The sequence below is a fragment of the Crocodylus siamensis genome, chromosome 9 (assembly GCF_052110815.1).
Source record: "Crocodylus siamensis isolate JL-2025a chromosome 9, ASM5211081v1, whole genome shotgun sequence".
Lineage (NCBI taxonomy): Eukaryota > Metazoa > Chordata > Crocodylia > Crocodylidae > Crocodylus > Crocodylus siamensis.
Genome location: NC_143403.1, coordinates 22,226,747 through 22,247,554, shown reverse-complemented (window position 1 = coordinate 22,247,554; position 20,808 = coordinate 22,226,747). Strand labels below are relative to the sequence as shown.

Below are 20,808 nucleotides of genomic sequence, written 5' to 3'. Positions count from 1 at the left end.
CAGTGTTGGCAGCGGGAAGCAGGGAGCTCCCGCAGGAGGCCGCAGCAGTGTTGGCAGAGGGCAAGTGCTGACCAGCAGTCAGTGACCATCCGCAGAGGCCGCCGGCAGCGTCAGCAGCAACTGGAGACCCCCCCCAGACCAGTGGTGAGTGGGTGGGAGATGTCGAGCAACGACTGCCCACAGGCACCAGGGCTGCATTGCCAATCTCAGGGAGTGCACATGCACCCTCGACGCGTCACCAATGGTTCAGACTCCGCTGTGTGCGGGTGGGAGTGGCACTGAGGGACGGTACGGAACCAGGAACAATAAACGCTTCTCCCAACTTGCGCCAGGTGTTTCATTACAGCTGCCATGCACAACAGTTGGAAGAGGACGGATGGGGCTTCTGTGTTGAAATGTTAAGCACACAATGGGATGCCGAGAAGAGCAGGGCTCAAGAATGAGTGAAAATGGAAACAATAAAATGGACTAGAATAAGAAACAGATGAAAAACGATTACAAAACCCTGGCCCTGAGGTCTCTCAGGCTGTTTCTGGCGGGGCAGGACCTCACTTTCAGGCACTGGGGAGGGGCACGGGGCGGACTGGAGCCTGCCTTGCACCACGAGCACCTCGCCTAGCAGCAGGACAGGCCCCGGGCTCCCCGGCGGCGGCGGCGGCAGCAGCAGCCAGGACGAGGAAAGTGCTTGTGCCACGAGCCCGCAACCAGGCGGGAGGAGCCCTACAGCAAGAACATAAGAAGCCGCCCCCACATGCCACCGAGCGGCAGTTACCGGAAAGGGGGTGGGGCCAAGCGGCAGTTCCGAGCACGCGCCGTTGAGGCGCTCAGCCAATGGCATGGCGGGACGAGGGCGGGGCGGGGACGGAGCCTTGCCGCGGCTGTGACGCAAGCGCGCCCCTTTGTACGTGTCGCGGGCTGCAGCTGGGCGGGGTGTCGCGTGTTCCTGCGGCCGCCTGAGCTGCGGCTTGTCCCCCGGGGTCGGGAGCATGTCCTCGAGCCGGGCCAAGAAAGTGAAGATGGCCACGAAGTCCTGCCCGGACTGCGACCAGCAGGTGGGAGCCCCGCGCGCGGGCAGCGGTGACTGCTCGGGTCGGTCTGCAAGGTGCAGCCCCCCGGGCTCGCGCTGCCCTCGGGCCCGTCGCACCCGGGCGGCAGCGGCTTGCGGGGGAGTGAAAACGAAGAGCTGGCGTTGTCTGAGCCTCAGATGGGTGAGAGCCACTGCTCTCGCCTGTCAGTCCGTCCTTCAAGCGCCCGGCTGCCGAGCCTGCTCCGTGGTGGGATGCAGAAGAGGTGCTCTGTCCTCATACCGACCTTTTACTTAATGGGGCTGCAGCCTCCGGCTGTGCCCCCTTGCATAGCAGCTGGTTTGTGGGATGCTGTCCAGTCCCAGTCCCACCAGTCGAAGTCCCTAAATTACCTGTGGCAGTCCCCTCAAGCCCCCTTCTGTGTGGTTCTGCAGTGATTATAGACTTACCCCATAGGACTTAATGCTCCCTGTCTTAGCGCTTTAGTTCTTGACAAGCCTGGTCGCCTCCGATTCCTCCCCCCGCCTGTGTTACAGCACTGAATGTGAAAATGCTGCCGGGTTAATTCAGGAAGCCGTTCCTTGGGGCTGGTGTATTCAGCTCTGAAAAAAAGAGAAACAAATTTCCTGAGTGGGAAGTGATCTTTTCTCTAAAGTGTGCTTAACTACTGCGCAGCCGTTACCTCCCTGCCTTTGTCTGGTATGCGGTTTAAATGTTATATAGCTTGTGTCGTAGCACTACAAAAATGCAGTATGCAGAAGCATTTTTGTTAGAAACTCCAGATTGATTATTTGCACTTAAAAGCCATTTGGTGACTAGTAAATTGTTGATTAATTAATTTGTATCCATCTTTGCTCTTGTTGTGACTTAATACTCCCAAGGGTGTGGTATGCAGACAGTAAAAATCAGTTGTTTTTTCCTCCATGCTCCCATATGCTAGCAACTAGATGGAGAAATTCATCAGAATGTCTATTGTGGGATGAACCAAAGTCTGTAGGATTGGGTCAGTGTTACTGCTATAGTGGGGTTGTATGTGTACCCCTGGGGGTACTTAAGAAGGCCCTGCAGTGTACGCGGGGGTGGGCAGGGACGTAGCGCTGCCACGCACCATCCTGCTGTGCTGCACAGGCGCCACCTGGCCAGCCAGACACCGGGGATGGGGGAAGCTCACACGGTGGCTACCGCCACTTCGTATGTGGCTGCACGTCCCCTCTGCTCCATGCCCTGCTGCTAGTGGTACACTTATCAAAAAAGGTTGAAAACCCCTGTGCTATATTGCTGTGTGTATATGAACAGCATCAGAGTCGATTTGGGCTTTGTACAGATATTCGTTTCTACTAGAAGAAATTTCTTCCAGTAGAGAAACAGCCTGGGAGCGGGACTGTACAAATCTTTCTCTAGCCCAGTGATTTGAACTGAGGTGTCTTGAGAGGGTTTTGAGGGCTCAGCATGGTACCATGCTATGTTAGCACTGTTAGGTGTGTAAACAGGATTTATCAGATAAATCCAGAGATCTTAAATAGGAATTTGAAGTGTTAAAAACATTCTGGTGTTGCATTCTTTTTAAGCTCTGCAGCAAAAGAATTGTTCTGTTACTTCTCTGTAGTCAAATAATGAGCGAAAACTTAAGAGCTGGAGTTTTCCAAGCCATGTCATAAGTCTAACAAGAGGTGTCTTGATTCTAAAAAGGCTGAGAACCACTTCACTAGCCCCATGACTGGAGAGCTTCACAGGCAAGCTCTTTAGCCAGGGATCCGTAGAGGGCTGTAACCTGGCCCCGACCCTGCCCTTAGGGGAGCCCATAATTGACAGCCTACCCTCTTCCTGCCTGGGAAGGGGGCAGGATATCAAGTGGCAACAGGCAGCAGTTGAAAAGCAGCAGCTGCTACAGATAGTTGGGGAGGGTTTCTACGGTGGGAGAATACCCCTGCATCAGTCAGCTATTTGGCAGGGGAGAGGGTTCCCATGAGAGAATGGTCCTGCTCCTCACGCTCATTCAGGCTGACCTGGAGGAATGCAGGGGGAGGGAAGGCAGACAAGGTTCTTTGGGTGAATCTGATATCTTACTAGACCAACTTAAATAGTTGGGGGAGAAAAAGTTCTTAGCAAGCTTTCAGGTTTAAAACCCCATCATCAGGGAGAGAGGGAAGGAACTCTCAACTGCTCTGGGAGCCTTTCCACAACTTTGCTTCTTCTGGCCTCCATGAAGTATTCTGGGTGAAAGTGTATAAACATTCAATCTACTGGGAGCAGTTTAATCCTGGTTGTTGCCAGGTTATTTTTTTTTTTCCTGGAGAGGCCATTTTTGTTTCAGGACAAAAAGCCTGGATATATTTGGGATTTCTGCTGGGACAATGGCATTCCTCCCAGTAGAAACTAAGCATTTGTACCTGGCTGTAAGGATTTAAAACAATTGTATTGGTTTATTACCGTTGTATTTCAACTTTTTTTGTATTTGTACAGTTTATGTTTCACATTGCTAATTCTGAGGAATGCAAAATGACTGCTTAGTTTAATTCTTAGTTTTGTCTGCTGGGATAATTGGTTCAGTACTGCAAGAAAATAGTTCAATAATTTAACTGAAAATATTTCTATTAAGAGTGGAACCTTGAAAATCTGACAATTTTATATTTTGGTTTTATATTATCTTGCAGTGTTGTCTCATTAAAACAATATTTCAAAAATATTTTTTTATATTGTATTTTGATATTTACTTACTTGTTTTTCTCTGGCTGCTTATTCTGCCTGACAGTTTTAAAGCATTCCTATATATTCTTAAACCTTGTTTGGAATGGTAGGCTTTCATATTTTTTGTTCATATGCTTCATATTTTTAGTAGTATACTCACCATTGCAAATGCTGACATGTTCAGCTTGGCATAAAGGATCATCTTGGGGAAAATAAAAGTAACATGCCAAGCTTTCATTTCCTGGCTGACAAAAGAACAAATTAAAATGAGTAAGAGGCATTTTAGTGTACTTTTTGTTTTGTTTTGACACTTCAGACTCAAAAAAAAAAAAATTCTAATAATGCTACAAGTAAATGTTATGGCAACCATTGATCCTCCTGGTTCATGGTGTATGCATGAGGGCCACCCAGACCTTCAATGCATATGCCTGGGCAGGAATTTTTGAGTGGAGGCTGCTCAGACCTTCCATCCTCTCTTTAGGCCACTGAAACAGAATCCAAAGACCAGACTGAGTCCAGATGTTTGGTGCCTCCATGGCTGTAGTTGTATGTGTCTGGGAACCTGTGTGGTAGACAAGGATTCTACCACTGAACCACAGGAGCCTCCTAAGTAAATGTTGTAGGTTTAAACAAAGAAAGCAACTGTAGATAACTCTTTAAGCGTCAGAATTAGGTTAAATAGTATGAGTGTGGCTGCATATCATTTTTGTTGTAGCAGCGATTCCTGCTGTTGAGATCTGTGTGTGCAGTTCTATGGTACGGACCAGTAGAGGGTCCCATGGTGTACCTGCTGCTTCTTTATTGTTTAGGAACCCCTGCACCAAATCCTTTTGCAAACCGAAAACCAAAATCTTACACTTTCGCTATTAATACCTGCACCTTCCTATGCAAATGGCTGGTGATTTAACACCAGATAAAACCCCTTTGGTGATGGTCATCCCTTGTATAAAGCATCAGGAAGTTTTAATGTAGTAATTTGCTAGTAGTCATACTGTTCTAAATAGGTCTCAACTGCTGTTGTAACGAGGTTGGTGTGCATGTTCAGAATTTGGTGATAGCAGTTTGCATGGAAATAGATGTGACATTATGCTGCTTTCTGGTGTCACTGAAATATTTTAGGTTGGGTTTTTTTTGGGGGGGAGGTGCTAACAAAAAATTCTACATGCTGAAGCAAACCATGGAGCCCAAGATGCTTGATAAGAGGAAGCAACATTTTTTTCCTTATGTTTTATTTTCTTGTTGGGTGATCTCTATTATTAAAATTAAACTTAATGAAAATCTTCAATAGACTATGAGGATGCAAAGGCTTACTGAATTGACAGGATTTAACCTATTTTGTGCTATCTACAGCGCACCACTACCTGTAGTGTACATTTAATTGAAGGGCATTGGAATGTAGTTTTTCCTGAACATTAACTGTATGAATGGCATCTAGCTTCTCTCCTTGTATTCAAAATTCTGTTATAATTTTCTCCTCTCCAAAAACAAGCTTCTTGAGAAGCAAGCTTGAAGCTGTAGTTCTCAGAAAGATAGGAGTGCTTCAAAACAAGTTACAAAGGAAAAACATTGTCACATTAGCTATAGTTTTAATTATTTCTAAAAAGCAGTTTGATATAATACCATGTATCTTTATGTTGTCAGCCATGCAGTCTACCGAATATAAATAGTCTCCAGAATTTTTGTAAGATGACATTTTGGGGAGGGATGGACCTAATGTACAAAAAGGCTTTATTATTAAACTTACATGAGTACTTTAAACATTGAATTTAATTTTGAAAATATCTTATCTGATTTTTTTAAAATTGTGATACTGAAGATTACCTAAACTATTTTTAAGTCTGTTGCCAGCCTGTGTTATATATGTAGTTTCCCTTTATGTGGGTGTTTCACACGCTTAAGATGCAGAGAAATGTTTTTGTTAACACATGAATGTGAAAGTCACAGAAATGTCAGAGCTTGTAGATGATATCTTTTATTAGACCAACAAATTTTTTGCAAAAAAAATTCTTTAATAAATGGCATTTGTGTAATTTTTTTAGCAAAGGAAACTACCCTTATCTCTTTGAACTTTGTCTAGGTTTCAGGTTGACACCTTCAACTGCCTTTTCACACACACAACTAGATAGTTTCTGACCCATCTTCTGTAAATGTAAAGCTTCCATTACAGGCTGGTATCTCATAATACCAAGACAGCAAATATTAATTGTGTTTGGGTAACAAAATCTTTAGACTCAGTGTCTTTAAAGAGGACACTGTTCTTAAACACTCCAAACTCTTATATTTAAAGTAGCAATTAAATCTTAGTTATTAGATATCAGTTTCATGAGGTAATGTCCAAGGTAGTACCAAGGTGAATTTTCACTGTCTATTTTAATTAAAACAAATAGTCATTTATGTAAGCTCTTCAAAAAGACCAGATTCTCTGCTGTTTTTGATGATGCTACAGCGTTTAATGATCCCATTTGGTGCTACCAAATGAACAATGAGATTTAATAATAGCTAAAACTTAACACTTTTTTTTAAAGCCAAGGCAGAACTAGATGAGGCTTGTCTGGCTGAGTTAGTCCTTGCCCAGGAAAAAAATATTTTTAATCTTCCAGGATGGCACTACAGAGAATGTACATTTTAAATTATGTGCATTTGCTTTAATATAAAATGTACACGTTATTGCTTGAAAGAAAGCCGGTCTTAAGGGATTTAAACATCTGTCAACTATGTTCAGAGCAAGGAGATGAGCTGAATGCTGAAATTGTGTCCATTCTCTTTGAGGTATTCTTCACCCTACTTGGGGGGGAAAAAAAACAGCTGCATTACTAACTGGTCAGATGACATTATGTTAGTCTTGCACTGTTTTCTTCAAGTCCAGCTTTTAAATTGCTTTTCTTCATTGAAGTTGTTTAATACATTTCTAGCCACAGTACATGAAGCAGTAATACAGTTTATGTAAGCTAAATTTAAGGAGGGTTGTTCTTCACAACTTATGTGATGGTTTGGTGGTATTTGTTCTAGCAGAAGTACAATGCAAACCATTTTCTTCTGAATACTTGGTGAAAATACTGTGTGTAGGAGCTGTGCTGTAGTTGTAATGCTCTAGGAAATATGCGAGAGGCGTGGATTTTTGCAGGCAATATCTTTTATTGGACCAGCTGCTTGGTTTGGATACATTTAGGCCATGGTTGATCCAATAAAAGATATCACTCACAAAAGCTTTGGCTCTAGTAAAAAGTTCTTATTGAGCAGACGCTCAGAACGTCATGTTTGTCTGGTGTTTTATTAAACATTAGCTAACCTGAGGAGACTTGACATAGTGTTGCTGATTGGAGAAATTAATTCCTGAATTTTTGTGCTTTATCTGTATTCATTAGTATTTTATTTTGACTGGCAAATTCTTTACTCTCTTTCAAATCTTTGGTTGAATTAATTTGCCTTGCTTTTTATTTTTCTGTCTTTTTTTTTTAATTCTGTGGCAGACCTAATCAAAGCAATTCAGTGTGTTGCTTACGAATATTAGAGTGGCAGTTTGAAAATGTTTAATATGTTGTAGTAACTTCTATATCATTTTCTAATTGTATAAATTGAAAACTTTACTCTGTGTTGGAAAAGTTTTGTGTTTAATCTTCTGTTTTTGTAATCATTCCAAAGCTTTTCCATCCTACTCGATGATCCCACATCATGAACACTGTTCACACAGCTGGGGCAGTTCTGTGGTTCATGGAGAATTTTTCCAAGCTACCCCTTGATTGGCTTGAAGGGATACACTTCAGTAATGTTCTTAAGGACCTTAAGGAATGAGCTTGGATCCTAATGAAAAGTACTAAATTGCTACAGCAGCCCACGGTTTGCTTCCATAATTCACTCACTCTTTTTTAAGATCTTAAAATTATTGTTAGCAGATGCCTGGGCTGAAGAAAGAAACGGCTGAGGGTTGTTAGCAAAGTTGACTTAGATCATTTAATGTGACGTTTTCATTTAATGACACATTTAACTGCACAGTGTTGTGGGATCCAACTGGAGTGTTCTTCACATTCTGTTTATATGCTTTCAGGAGATGTTGGGCATGTATTTACAGGCTTTTCATCAGTGGAGGAACTCTGGTGATGTTTTCAAAATGATTTTAAGTAATTTTCCCCTCTTTCCTTCAGGTTCCTGTTGCATGCAAATCGTGCCCTTGTGGCTACATATTTATTAGTCGAAAGCTCTTGCACGCTAAACGTGCCGAAAAATCGCCTCCCACTGCAGGTAAAAATTACTGGGGAGGGTTTCCTCTCCTGTTTCTATTTTGGGGAAAAATTGAGATCAGTTGACCTTTTGTGTACAAATTGTGACTCTTATCCATTCTTTCTTTTAAATTGTGCAAGTAATGCAAGTTAATCTTTTACAAACCCTGAAAAACAAAAGGTGCTGTGTCTGCAGCCTTACTTCTTTTGTGTGTGTGGTGCTTAGGTTTATTCATTGTTTATCCTTCAGCTGCCTACCTTAATCATCATGCAAATATAACTCCCTACAGAAAGCATTCTGTTAATCCTGTTTTGAAGATATATAGCTAAAGAAGTCAGAAAAAATCAGTTTTCAGGGCGCTTGCTAATAGTTTTTTTCCCCAACAGCAAAAAATCTTTGTTTTTGAAAAAGATATACTGAATTTATTATTTTTATAAGATCTGTGGTGTTTATATAAGATACCAAGCTGAAATCTAAGTATTTTTTTCTTAAAATGTGTTAAAAGTGAAAATACCGAATTATTTTCCCCTCAAATTCTGTTGATTACACAACAAAGGAGAGTTCGTTGGATTTGCTTTTTAGCATAATTATGTGCTCCCTTATGTTCTTATGTATCGGCTCCTCTGGCAGCAACAATGCAACGGTCAAAATGAATATTGAAACAGAATAATCTGATTTAGAATATATTGTAATGTAATAGCTATTGATCTATTGGATCGTTTCAAATTGTAACTTAATAATAATTTATTTGGTTTCATGTTGGTTTAAAGAGAACTTCTGCAAAGAGTTTTAGGATTTGTTCACAGACTTATCCACTTTTAGGAGTGTGCGATGCTGGATGTGTATGAACGTTGCAGGTTGGAGAAGGTTGGGGATTTTTTTTATTTTAAGGTTTGGTCAGTGTTTTTCTGTTTTATTTAATAGTTCATAATTGAAACTAGTTACCAGCCCAGTTAAGCTGTATTCTGACCATACAAGGACCATACAAGTTATATCTCATGTCTTCCTTAGAGGGTGGTTACTGATCTTACCCTGGTGAAGGAGATGCTGTCAAAAAGTTGTGGAACTGAAGTCCACTCTATGATGGGGTAGATTGGGCTCTTAACCATGGTTGGCAGCTAGTCTAGGAGTGAATCCCTGATACAGACAAATGGATGATCTTTTTTGCTCTGGCAGCTCCTGCAGCCAAGCTGGTTCCAAACATACTGGCCTTTCCTTTTGGATTAAACTAGCAAGGCTGAGAGGGGGACACTAATGTGTGGGTAGCTCAGTGTTCCTGTACATGCTTGCCAGGCTTTTGAACACTGGAGAGGTTACTCCATCTTCACTTCACTTTCAAGAGAGGCTGTAATTCTGTTGTCTCTTGAGACAGACAGATGCCTACTACTATTACCAGGTAAAGGTAGTGACTTTCAGGTCATTGGAACTGATCATTATCAGGAACATTTGGAAACTGGGCTTTCTAGCCTGTTATGGAAAATAAGTATTCATACACTGCATGTTAATTTATTCTATAGGTTTGTTTTAAAGTGCTAAATGCATTTAATAGGAACAAAAACCTCCTCTTTGTGATCAGTAAGTGTGCGGTACTTGTCAGTCTCTGCCTGAAACGAGTTGTTCAGCCTTGTAGCCCAGGGTTGCCCAGCTGGTGGCCCACAAGGAGTTAATTTGTGGTTTCTGGGCTTCCATCTGGCTGTGGCTGCAGCAGCTTGAAGGAGCCCCAAGCTGGGTGCATTGTGGGGAGCGGGGGCACCCATGTGAATGTGCAGTGGAGCAGCAGCTTAGGTACCTGGGAGGGGAGTCCTTGACTTGCACTGTTGTGGCCTGTGTGGGGTGCGTGGCCCCCTACCCCTGGTGTGGCTTCCACAAGGTTTGGCCCCTGGTTTCATTCCCCTTTTTATTGTACTTGTTTAAATCAATGCTGTTTTGCTTTGTTTGCTTGTACTTGGGTCAGTTATAACTTCCTTTATTTTTTGGACCCTGGAAGAAAGTAGCAATGCTATAAGCAAAAAACCCCTCTGAGATTCTTTATTAGATGACCTATAATGCTAAGTCAGAGTTTCTGTATTGCAAGATAGGAGAATAATAAATGATGAAGAGCAGTTCATCACCTGAACAACCAAGCAGTTAATGAATCAGTTCAATCAGAGGAAGATAGTGATTCAAGATGCGATTCCAGTGGGAGAGTCCAGGCTCAAAATAACACTCCTCTTTCTATGCTGTTCTTTCTCCACAACTTATGCTATTGGCTTATATATTGACAAATACAGGTAGACTTAAGTTAGTAGTGGTAATAGCGATGATAATTATTATTACTCTTATTGAGGCTTGCATATGGAGCCTTAAAGTGAAGCAGAACCCCCCAAATGTTATGCATAAAACCTCTTCTGCTATTTGGCTTGGGAGGAGACAGCCATGCCCCCCCACCACGAGAGAGAGGAGGGCTTGGGAGGGACAGTGATGTAGGGTACTGACCCTGAGTGTGTGACATAGGAGTGGGTATGTATAGGAGGGAATATAGTGAGGGGAAAAAAAGGTTGAGGGTTTATTATCGAGATAGTGACTGGTGGTTTGGAAGTGAATTTGGGTTGAGTAGAGTTGCAGGGGACAGTCTTCTGGGTAAGAGGGAAGGAGGTGGGATGGTGGGTGGATTGTTCTGGGATTTGCAGGGTTGGGGGGAAGTTTGTTTCATTATACTTCTTTATTTTAATATTTTCTTCTGGTTATAAAGCTTTTTTGTCTTTTTTTCCCCTGAGCCTTTTATGGGCATTTATATCTAATAAATAAATACTTTTATCAAGGATACCTCAAATCCAGTTTTCAGGATCTTAAAACACTAATACCCTTGCTTCTACAGTTTAGTTTAGTTTTCTTAGCTTAACTCTTTGGCTTCACAAACCCTATACTCCCTATACCAAAAATAATTAAAATTTAAAACTTAACATCTTCTAAAACCTTCCTTGGTTAACAACTACTCAGTCTTTCCTATTGGATTCGGTGTGTATATATACAGCTGAGTGAGGTGAGCTACTGGAGAAGTTGGATATGGCGACAACTAATTTTGTGGTTGATCTAAGAAAATGGGAAAGCTGTGTGGGGCAAGAGCTGAAACTGAATCAAGGATAAAGCCAAAGCCATGAAACCCACTCTAAATTGTACTGTCTTTTTATTTGAACAGAGAACAGGAGTGAGGCCAAGAGGAGGCGAACAGAAAGAGTTAAGCGAGAGAAAATAAACTCTGCAGTAAACAAAGACTTAGAAAACAGAAAAAGGTCCAGATCTAACAGCCAGTCGGATCATAGCAGACGGGGAAGAGGAAGACCCAAAACTGCCTCAGCCAAGAAACATGAGGAAGAGAGAGGTATGTGAATTAGGAAAGTTGTTTATTGGAGAAAGATTTTTTTTTTGGGGTGGGGGGGGTTTGTTTTGTTTTGTTTGTTTGTTTTAGTGGTGGTTTTGTTTTTCATCAACCTTGTTACCCGTTTTAAGTAACTGACACTCTCTTAGTCAATTTAGAATAAAGTTCTAATCTAAGAGGAAGATAAATTATTTGTCCTGTTCATACCAACAGTTGGTTATTGCTCTGCATGGAAAAACCCAACTAATTTCCTTTGGGCAAGCAAGGATTGTTTCAGACATCTGCTTTTGATAAGAACAGTAGTTGTTCCTATGCTTCTAGCTATAAGCTGATTGCTAGGGTCAGAGTGTATGTTCTTCTTTCTGTCTCCATGATGAACTTTTGCATAGTTGACCCCACAAATTCTTTCTTCTTTTCTCTGAAGCAGCAGATATAAATCACTTTTGGAGGTAGAATACCCAGCTATATCATATTCTTGGTTTCTTTCCTTTTTTCTCTTTTTTTTTTTTTAATACTGAGATTATATGTTGAGCCTCTTGCAACTAGTTTGTTTTTTTCCAGATGTGCTCCATGAACAAGCTGGGTTCATGTGGCATTTGCAAAAGAGAGGAGTCCTAATCTGTTCCATCAAAGATACTGTAAAGCTAGTAAACTAATATTTGTGGTATTTCTGGTGTTTGAGAAGAATTTACGTGGAAGTGAATGCATCCATTTTTAGGAACAAGAATGCATTTTTCAGTAGTTTGGGGGCCATTGGACTATGGTAGCCATTGGATTGCTGTAGTACCCCAACTCCCAGACTGCTTGTACACGCCACGGGGGTTTAATTTGGTTTAGTTCTCCCTAAATTGAAACAGCGGGTTTTTAAAAATACCACTTCAATATAGGGAGAATTTAACTGAACTAAACTCCCGTGGTGAGTAAACAAGGGTCTGGGCCTGATCCTTACCTCCCTCTTCGGTGGTGGGGGGCGGAGGGGGCAAGCTGCTGGCAGGCCAAGCGGTTTCTGAGCTGTGTGGTGGCCCCACAGGTAGCACCCAATTTGGGCAGTCCCGGGGGGCACAGCAGCTGTGTAGGGAAGCACCGGGACCCTGCACAACTCATGCAGACAAGCTTGGGTGGGTTGGAGATCAGGCACGCCACTTTTTTTGTTGGTTGGTTGTTTTGTTTTTTCCTTCAGTGGACTCTGTCTGCACAGGTTGCTGCTAGGTCCCACAGCCTTGGAGCTGTGCAAGGCCTGCCAAGCTCCAAACACATCGGCTTTCAGTGCCCTGTGTGCTATCACACTTTGTTAGGTAGCAAACTAAAACACCTCAGAGGTATTTTATCTTGCTACGTACCAAAGTTATTTAAAGCAGAATATGCCACTGAATGTGCAAACAGCAGCGCTGTTAAAGCAGTGCAAAAGGACATTTAAGCCACTTTCAAGGCCAGGTTTGTGATCTGTACAAAGGCCTTTATACACCTTAATGGCAAACTGGCGGAATGTGAATTTCATCGAAGAGCATAATTAATGTAGACAGGATTGTTGAGACTTTTCAAAGCCTCAGGTAGAAGAATGAGTTAATTCAGAACCTTGCAAAAATCTTCCCTCTGATCTGTTTCACAATAGAACTGTCATTGCCTTGATTCTTGGAATAGAGAAACTGCTATATGCATGTTTTAAGTGGTGAAACGGTTGTTTCCAGTGTGTCACTCTGCAGCTCGGTGGGTCTTTGGGATTACTGTTACTAAGAGCCTTGTTGGCATTTCTTTTGATATCTTTGTTTTTAGAGGATTTTAATTTAGTCAAAAACTTAGTATTGAGGTTAGACATGCATTTAAAGAGACTTTGGAAAAAAGAAAAAAAAATCCCTGTGTACCACAGAACATTCAGAAGAATTTTGCTTAATACTGCTAGTGTATAAAAAACACTTGGAAGTTTTGCCACTCTGGGTTGTTTTATGCTGTCATCGTGGAAAAACATCACAGTGAGTTTCTGAAACGTATTCAGTGGGCATTAATCCATATTACATACTAGATTCTTTTTGATGTTTTCAAACTGAAACATTTGAAACTGCTCCCACCAGATTGGCAAAATTATTAATTTATAAGTATGTCTTTTACATTTTTTAAAAATTCATTCTGAGAAGTGTCAGTTCATATTTTTATTCATATTTGTAGTTTGGGTAATGACTGTTAATATTAAGGACAGATTTGTGACCTACTTTCCTGTCTGTTGCATCAGTTTATCACAAAATGCAGATCCACCAACTAAAGAGATTTGCAAATTATAATTGGAGCATGCAGGTAAAATCTGTCATGCAATTAATGAATCAGTTCTACATATTTTGGTGCCAAGGCCAGTCTGTCTAATTTTAATAGGTTTTGGTTGAAAAATTGGTCCAAGCTCTTCTGGTGCATCAACTTTTCCCTCCTTTTCTGTAAAAACAAAATAAACAAGAACAACAAAACCCCTTCCAGTAACACCCTACCAAGCAAAAGTCCTATAGCTTAATGAAAGAGCAAATGTTTAATTGAAAAATAGAACATACAAAGGCAGTAACCTGAATACTGAATTTTATGGCATGCTATAATGGCAACTCTTTTGAAGTGTGTTGAGATAAAGAAGTCAGGGAGTGTGCTGACTGGGGCCTTTGTGTAGATGGTGCCATGTTTGCTGTTTTTAATTATTGTCTGGCGAAGTTTAACTTTATGTAGGAGTGTAGTTGTGCTGATTTATGCTTGAGTTATTTATTTTTAAATAACTGGGTGTATGGAGCTGATAGGCACAAAATGAATGAATATGAAGCACTAAACCCATAATTGTATATAAACAGTTACTGTATTAAAAAAAAAAACCCATCAAGTTTCTTCTTGTTACTTTTTTTTTAATTGTTGTAAAAATGATGCAACTACTATGTGCAAAGACATTTTTAAAAAACTAAAAACTGATTTTGAGACCTGCTCTTTGCTTACGGTCATGCTCAAAAACTTTGATCACCCTAATTGCAGTATAGTGAAAGTCATGTTACACATAGCTTTGTGGATTGTTTAAAGCTTGATCCAGATATGTTAGACATTGTTTTTGAAGGTAGAAATCCATTTACTATTCCTTTGCCTTACATATACAATGTTTGTAATGCACTGATATTCTGAATGCAGCTTGCTTGCCATTCAAGACCTGAGCCTTTTCTGGTGGGGTCTCAAAGGTAACTGAATTCATTTGTATAACTATCACATCTTGACAGATGTCTGACACTCATTTCGTTTCTGCAATATACTGCTTATTAGGGGTGCACCAATAAAGATTTTTTTGGTGCCAATACCAATGGACGATTTTATTAACCAGTCATATCTGCTGATATGCAGCCTGGCAGCTTGGAGAGCAGCATCCAGACGGTAAGTCTGTTGTGGGGGAGGGGCAAGGGGAGCAAATCAAGACCCCCATGGTGAAGGAAGGAGTAGGGCAGGGGCAGATGCTGCCCAGCTAGGGTGGGGCACAGGACAGAGCTATGGCTCATCCGGGGTTAGAGCGGCTCCCACTGCAGCGTGCAACCCTGGGCCAGGCATGGGGGGCATGTGCCTCCCTGCATCTTTGTGTGGGTTGAGGGTGGGATGCTGCTGTGCACTTGGGGATGGGGGTTGCCATTGGTTTTTACCCAGTGGGGAAGCCTGGACCAGGGCAGAGTGGATAGTAGCAGCGTTGGGAGGAAGGGCTGTGGGTGAACTACAGCGACCCCAAAATCTGCAGTAGCTTCCCTTCCTAGCATAGCCCTGGCCCTGAGTGCCCAGTAGTAGGTTACCCTTGCCCTTTGCACAGATCTGGGGGGCACATGTCCCCCATACCTCCCCTAGGGGTGGATGCAGCAGTGGGAGTGCCTCCAATACTCCCTGGATGACCCATGGCTCTGTCCTACGCCCCACCCTGCCCTGGCTGTGCAGCCCTTGCCTTTGCTGCACTATGTCCCTTACTGCAGGGGCTTCGATCTTCTCCCTTTAAAAAAAAATTACTGGCTGGATGCTGCTCTCCAACCTGCTGGGCTGCATTCCTGGCTCTGTGCATGCTGCAGCTGTGTACATGCGTGTGACACTAACCAACAATGTTATAGGCCATAAAAAGCCAATTGATGTTGATGTCAATTTTCCTTTTATCTGTGCCTAAATTATGTGGACCAATGTGTTGGTTCACCTCTACTGCTTATTATTAAATAATGTCACATGGCCAGAACCTGACATTCATAGTGTGCCAGAGAAAGTACTCTGTCCTATTGTAGAACACTTGATTATGAAAAGTACCTGTTTGGAGAGACGTTTTACTTCAGCAGCTCTGCTTCTTTATCGTGTGCTCTTTTTGTGCCTTTCCCTTTTCATGTCCAAGGGGCCTTCTCCCATGCTGTTCTGTTCTGTTAGTATCTTTTTCTTTGCAACTCAGGCAAAATGGAATTAAGTGCTCAGGAGGTGAACTGACTATTGCAAGACGGAATGAAGGAGCAGAGGCAGAGAAGAAATGATGGGGAAACAAAGGGTTTATCATAAAGAAGTAAAGTTTGTGAGGAATTAGGTGAGAGAGAGAGAGAGGATTTAAAGCAGAGTGTGTGTAACAGGGAGCTGGTTCTTGCACATTATCCAGCGTGCTTGTTACGGTTCTTGAAAACTTGGGGCTGTAGTTGTAGGTTTAGTTAGGCAGAATGTTTTGGGTTTTTTATTTTGTTGGTCAGAACATGTTGATTTATTGAAATAAAAAAATCATAGGAATATGATACTGATTTAAGTCAGGTTTTTTTTCCATTGCCTGTCCAGTTCCCATGGTAGCCTGGGCGTCCAAGCTCCCAGCTCTCCAGGCTGTCTGGGACCAGATTTGGGTGCAGACATTGGGATGCTGGGAAAGTTTTACTGAAATGTCTCTCAAACTGAATATTTTTAGTTAAGTAAGCTTCTGTTTGGTCAGCAACAAACTTTCTGTAAGATGCCAGAAATGAGTAGAAATGGTAGTGCTCCTTTGTAGAGAAGTCTGAGTTAAAACAGCCTTCAGATAGGATGGCGAAAGGAGGTTTTTAGTAGGATATGGTAGTTTCTGCACTAGAGGCTATGAATAGCTTTTGGTAAAACCATTAACCAACAGTAAATTGTGCAGTAGTTACACTGGAGAGGATGAAATTGCTTAAGAATTCTGGTAGTTTTAGATTTTGTTCAGTGATCACTATTTCACATCAGGATTTTCTGACTGTGTTTTCAATCCATTCTTTAAGGCTGACGTTCCACTTTAAGGCTTTTTCTCCTCCTCCTTTCTTCCCCTTTTGGGGGGAAAAAATCTTGAAAAAACATGTTTAGTTGCTGCTAAGAAATCAAGAGCAGGCTAGTGGACTGATGATGATAACGTCACAAAAATGTATTTTGTTTCATTCTGACTTCAAGTAGGGTGTGTTAGAAAAATTATCCTTCTTGCACAGCTAGGTCAAAAGGTGTTGGATCAGGGGCTCAGAAGTTTCCCTAAAATTGCTGACTTCTGGGTGAAGCTTGGCTGTTTGGCTTAAGTAGCTCTTTGGCTGGGAGGGTGGTTAGGAGGGGCAGGGAAGATACTTAGCAAGAAAGTGCCAAATGTTTCCTGTATGCTAATTACTATACTGCTTACTCTTGAAATGTTTCACTTTGAGATCTTTTTCTTTTCTTTTCTTTTTTTTTTTTTTTTTTTAAGGGGGAAGGAAGGCTAAGGGAGGTAAAATGGCTAATCCAAAGCAGCATGGAGTATTACAGCCATGGGGTACAAGCCGGGTGCTTGGCTCCCTACTCTGGGTTCCACTAGCAGACAGCATGGCCTTTGCCTCAGGTGGGGCCCAGCAGATGTGATTTGGCTGTTGAATATTTGCTATTGGAAATGTGATATTCAATCTCTTGGATACTCAGGCTATGCTTGAAAACGGTCTGTGCTAACTCGAGGTTTTTTTTTCTCTTCCCTTCTTTCTTCACCTCTGAATGTCATGCTGCAATCTTCTACTTAGTGATGAAGTACAGCGTTAGTACTCCCTCTTATTCCCTTCCTTATACCCTTTTTTGTTCCCCAGTCACTATTGGATCAGTTAAGTAGGCTGGCCTAGGGTAAGTTTTGCAGAGGCTGCTTCTACCAAGAATGCCCTGTGTGTATGTTGTTGGGATGCAGGCATCGGCAGCAAGCAGGAACACTTTAATTGGCTATGTAGGTTATAGCATGAGAATAGTGTTTGAACAAGTTCCACAGCTATCTAGGGATGAACCCTGGACTGTTCAGTTATGCCCCCCCTCACTTTTCCTGCTCTAGGCTGAGAGGACTGGTAGAGGTGATGGAAACAGGTGGGTACTACAAGAGCCTGAAAAGACCACTAATACTAATTTTGGGAGTTGTGGGTTTTGCCCTTGGCTCTGCCTGTAACCTGCCACGTGATCTTGGGAAACTTCCTTAACTCTTAAGTACATCAGTCTCCTACCTAAAAGGATGTGGAGAAGCTTGAGAGAGTCCAGAGGAGAGCCACGCGCATGATCAGAGGCCAGGAAAACAGGTCTTACGATGATAGCCTGAGAGACATGGGACTCTTTAGCGTGGAAAAGCGCAGGCTCAGGGGTGATCTGATGGCCACCTATAAGTTTATCAAGGGTGACCACCAGGATCTGGGGGAACGTTTGTTCACCAGAGCGCCCCAAGGGATGACGAGGTCGAATGGTCACAAACTCCTGCAAGACCGTTTCAGGCTGGATATAAGAATTTCTTTACTGTGCGAGCCCCCAAGGTCTGGAACAGCCTGCCAGCGGAGGTGGTTCAAGCACCTACATTGAACACCTTCAAGAGTAAATTGGATGCTTATCTTGCTGGGATCCTATGACCCCAGCTGACTTCCTGCCCTTTGGGCAGGGGGCTGGACTCGATGATCTCCCGAGGTCCCTTCCAGCCCTGATGTCTGTGAAATCAATAGGGTGCATTTTGGGAAGTTTCATACCTATGGGACTTCCTTTGGGAAGTACTAAAGCATGGTGCAGTAACGAAATAACCAGGGCGAACAGTTATTTTTAGCAGCTACTTTGCCGTAGTGGTGTGCTAAGATGGAGGAGTGTACCACTATGGCAAAGTAGCTGCTGTCCATGTGTAGACACCCACAAACAGTATGTCACCATAGTGCATCGCTACAGCATTGTAGTGTCACGTGTAGACACTTCCCATGAAGCAGGGAAAATATCCTAGTATTTTGGGGTGCTGCAGCAGATCCTTGAATCCTTGTATTGAAAAGTTTTGGGGTTTTTGTTTTTTTGGGGGGGGGGTTGGGGGTTTTGTGGTTTGTTTTGTTTTTGTTAAAAGCAAACATTTGTTTTATTTGGTGGAACAAGCCTAAAGTAACATTGAATACTGGTCTGGGTGTGTCAGAAATTAATAAAACATTGGAATAAGTCATCATTCCTTTGTCAATGAAACCTAAGGATTTGAGTCATGTTTTCAGATGACTGATTACAGTGATTCTCTTTCTTCTTAAATGGAACAGATTGTCTTCAGTTCCCCTTTTCAGTTTTAATGAACTGTCCCACATTATAATTACCATCTGCATAACTAATTAATGGATGCATTTGCTGTAAAAAGCTTTTGTTAATGGTGACTTTTTTTCTTCTACAGAAAAACAGGAAAAAGAAGTTGACATGTATGCTAACCTTTCCGATGAAAAGGCTTTCGTGTTTTCAGTGGCATTGGCGGAAATAAACAGAAAAATTATCAATCAAAGACTCATTCTGTAATTTGTCAGCACAATCGGATGCATTTGTATGCAAGATGGCTATCATATTTCCAAGGTGTCGTGGGCTCTCAGGAAGCATGTTGTCTGTGTTGACAAGGACCAAAGTTTTTCCTGTTAAAGCTGTGCTGCTGTTTTGAAGCTCAGATTTTTGGGTATCTACGACACAAAGAAGAAATGTCAAGCTTTTGTTCTGAAAATCAGAAAGCAAAAATGCTTTCTACCTTGAAGACTAAAGGTAGACAAGTGCACAGAGAGAATGCACCCTTTCCAGAGCACTTCAATATTTGTTGTCAGACATGCAATATTTTAAATTTCAAAAAAATGATTTTTCTTTTAAAACAAAATATATTTCAGATTTTTCAATTATATTACAGTTTACACATGTACAGTTCTAACGTTTTAATAAATTGGTATTCTATTATTGAACTGTGAATTAATTGCATTTATAACATTAAAGTTGTTTTGGTTTGATTCCATAGTAGCTAGGGGTCAGGAGGGACCTGAACAGATCATCCAGCCTGACCCCCTTCCACAGGCAGGAATGAATGCTGGGTTCACAAGACCCCTGACAGGTGATCATCCAACCTCCTCTTGAATTTGCCCAAGGCAGGGGTGAGGACCACTTCCCTGGGAAGTTGGTTGCAGATTTTGGCCACCCTAACTGTAAAATATTGCCTTCTGATCTCTAACCTGAACCTATTCTCCATCAGCTTATTACCATTGTTCCTTGTCACCCCAGGTGGTTCTGGGGAGAAAAGGGTAATACAGGTAAACAATGAAATGGTAAAAGTCATGTTAATGTTGGGTCTGTTTAAACTAAACTGTGGTGGGTAGGGGTGTGTGTGAAATTTTATACTGTTTAGCTAGATTGGTAGCTTGCTTATTTTGCTTTTTAAAGGAGAGTATGTAGAAATACTTAAACCACTCCTATAGAATCTTTGTTTTGTTTAACATGGTAAATGAGGAGTTTCAAACACAAGACGATACTTCCTCAAGTAGGACATAACTGTTTTCACAAACTGTATTTGGTCACTGATAATGAGTAGTAGGCAGACATGGAGGGCAGCGTTCCAGGTATTAATACAACCTCTGGTTTGTGTTGGTAGGTGAATAAACTTGGAATGGAAAAGTGGGAGCAATAGAGTTCCAAGCAATTGTAATGTTTAAATTGTGCCTTTTACTGTTCGAGCACTACCAAGTATTCTTCAGCTCTGGACGTGCACCATCCCCTCTTCATATTCCTAGTTGCGAGTTGCCCATCGAGAATGACAGATGAATTTTGAATAATAAAAACAAAGGCTGCTGGCCTTTTTTCCCCCCCCCCACTCTGTCCCTGCTCCGCCTCTAAGGGGGAGGAGGGGGTGATGCCGGTGGTGCTGGCCTCTCCTTCCTGCTCTGTCCCTGCTGTCACGGCTGTGCTCCACTGCGCTGCCGCCTCCTGTCTGTAATGCTCTTGGAGCACTCTGGTTGTTTAAGTAACCAATCTGAGTGCTCCAAGAGCATTATGGACAGAGGACTAAGCCCTTTATTATATGAGAATACTAAAACCTTAATTCCTTAAAACTTAATAGCATCTACCTCCTACTTCCCTGGTTCTCTTCAGCTGCCAGTTCTTCCCTATATTTAACCTGACTTATTCACATAACTTTTTTTTTCCCCTGCTGACCCTTACCCTCTGCGGAAAGTTTTACTAACGAGCTGCAGAGGTATATGGATTTTACTGAGAGTAAACCAGTTAAGGAGGTTTGTTTCTACCAGTGGATTGTAGTCATTTCTCCAAGTCCCA

At 42.1% G+C, this 20,808-nt stretch overlaps 1 protein-coding gene across 2 annotated transcripts; it reads left to right on the top strand.

Moving 5' to 3' along the window:
- The first annotated feature begins 606 nt into the window (after positions 1-606).
- HDIP1 (HDAC and MIER1 interacting protein 1) lies at positions 607-19,443 on the top strand. 2 transcript variants are annotated; one of them, XM_090063088.1, is made up of 4 exons: positions 877-1,052; positions 7,856-7,952; positions 11,110-11,292; positions 18,905-19,443. In XM_090063088.1, exons 1-4 carry the CDS (start codon positions 987-989, stop codon positions 19,021-19,023), a joined length of 465 nt encoding a protein of 154 aa, XP_089919214.1. In that variant the 5' UTR covers positions 877-986; the 3' UTR covers positions 19,024-19,443. The 2 variants fall into 2 exon arrangements, with proteins under 2 accessions (XP_089919213.1, XP_089919214.1); XM_090063087.1 differs by lacking the exon at positions 7,856-7,952 and having other exon boundaries at positions 607-1,052.
- Positions 19,444-20,808: the final 1,365 nt, after the last annotated feature.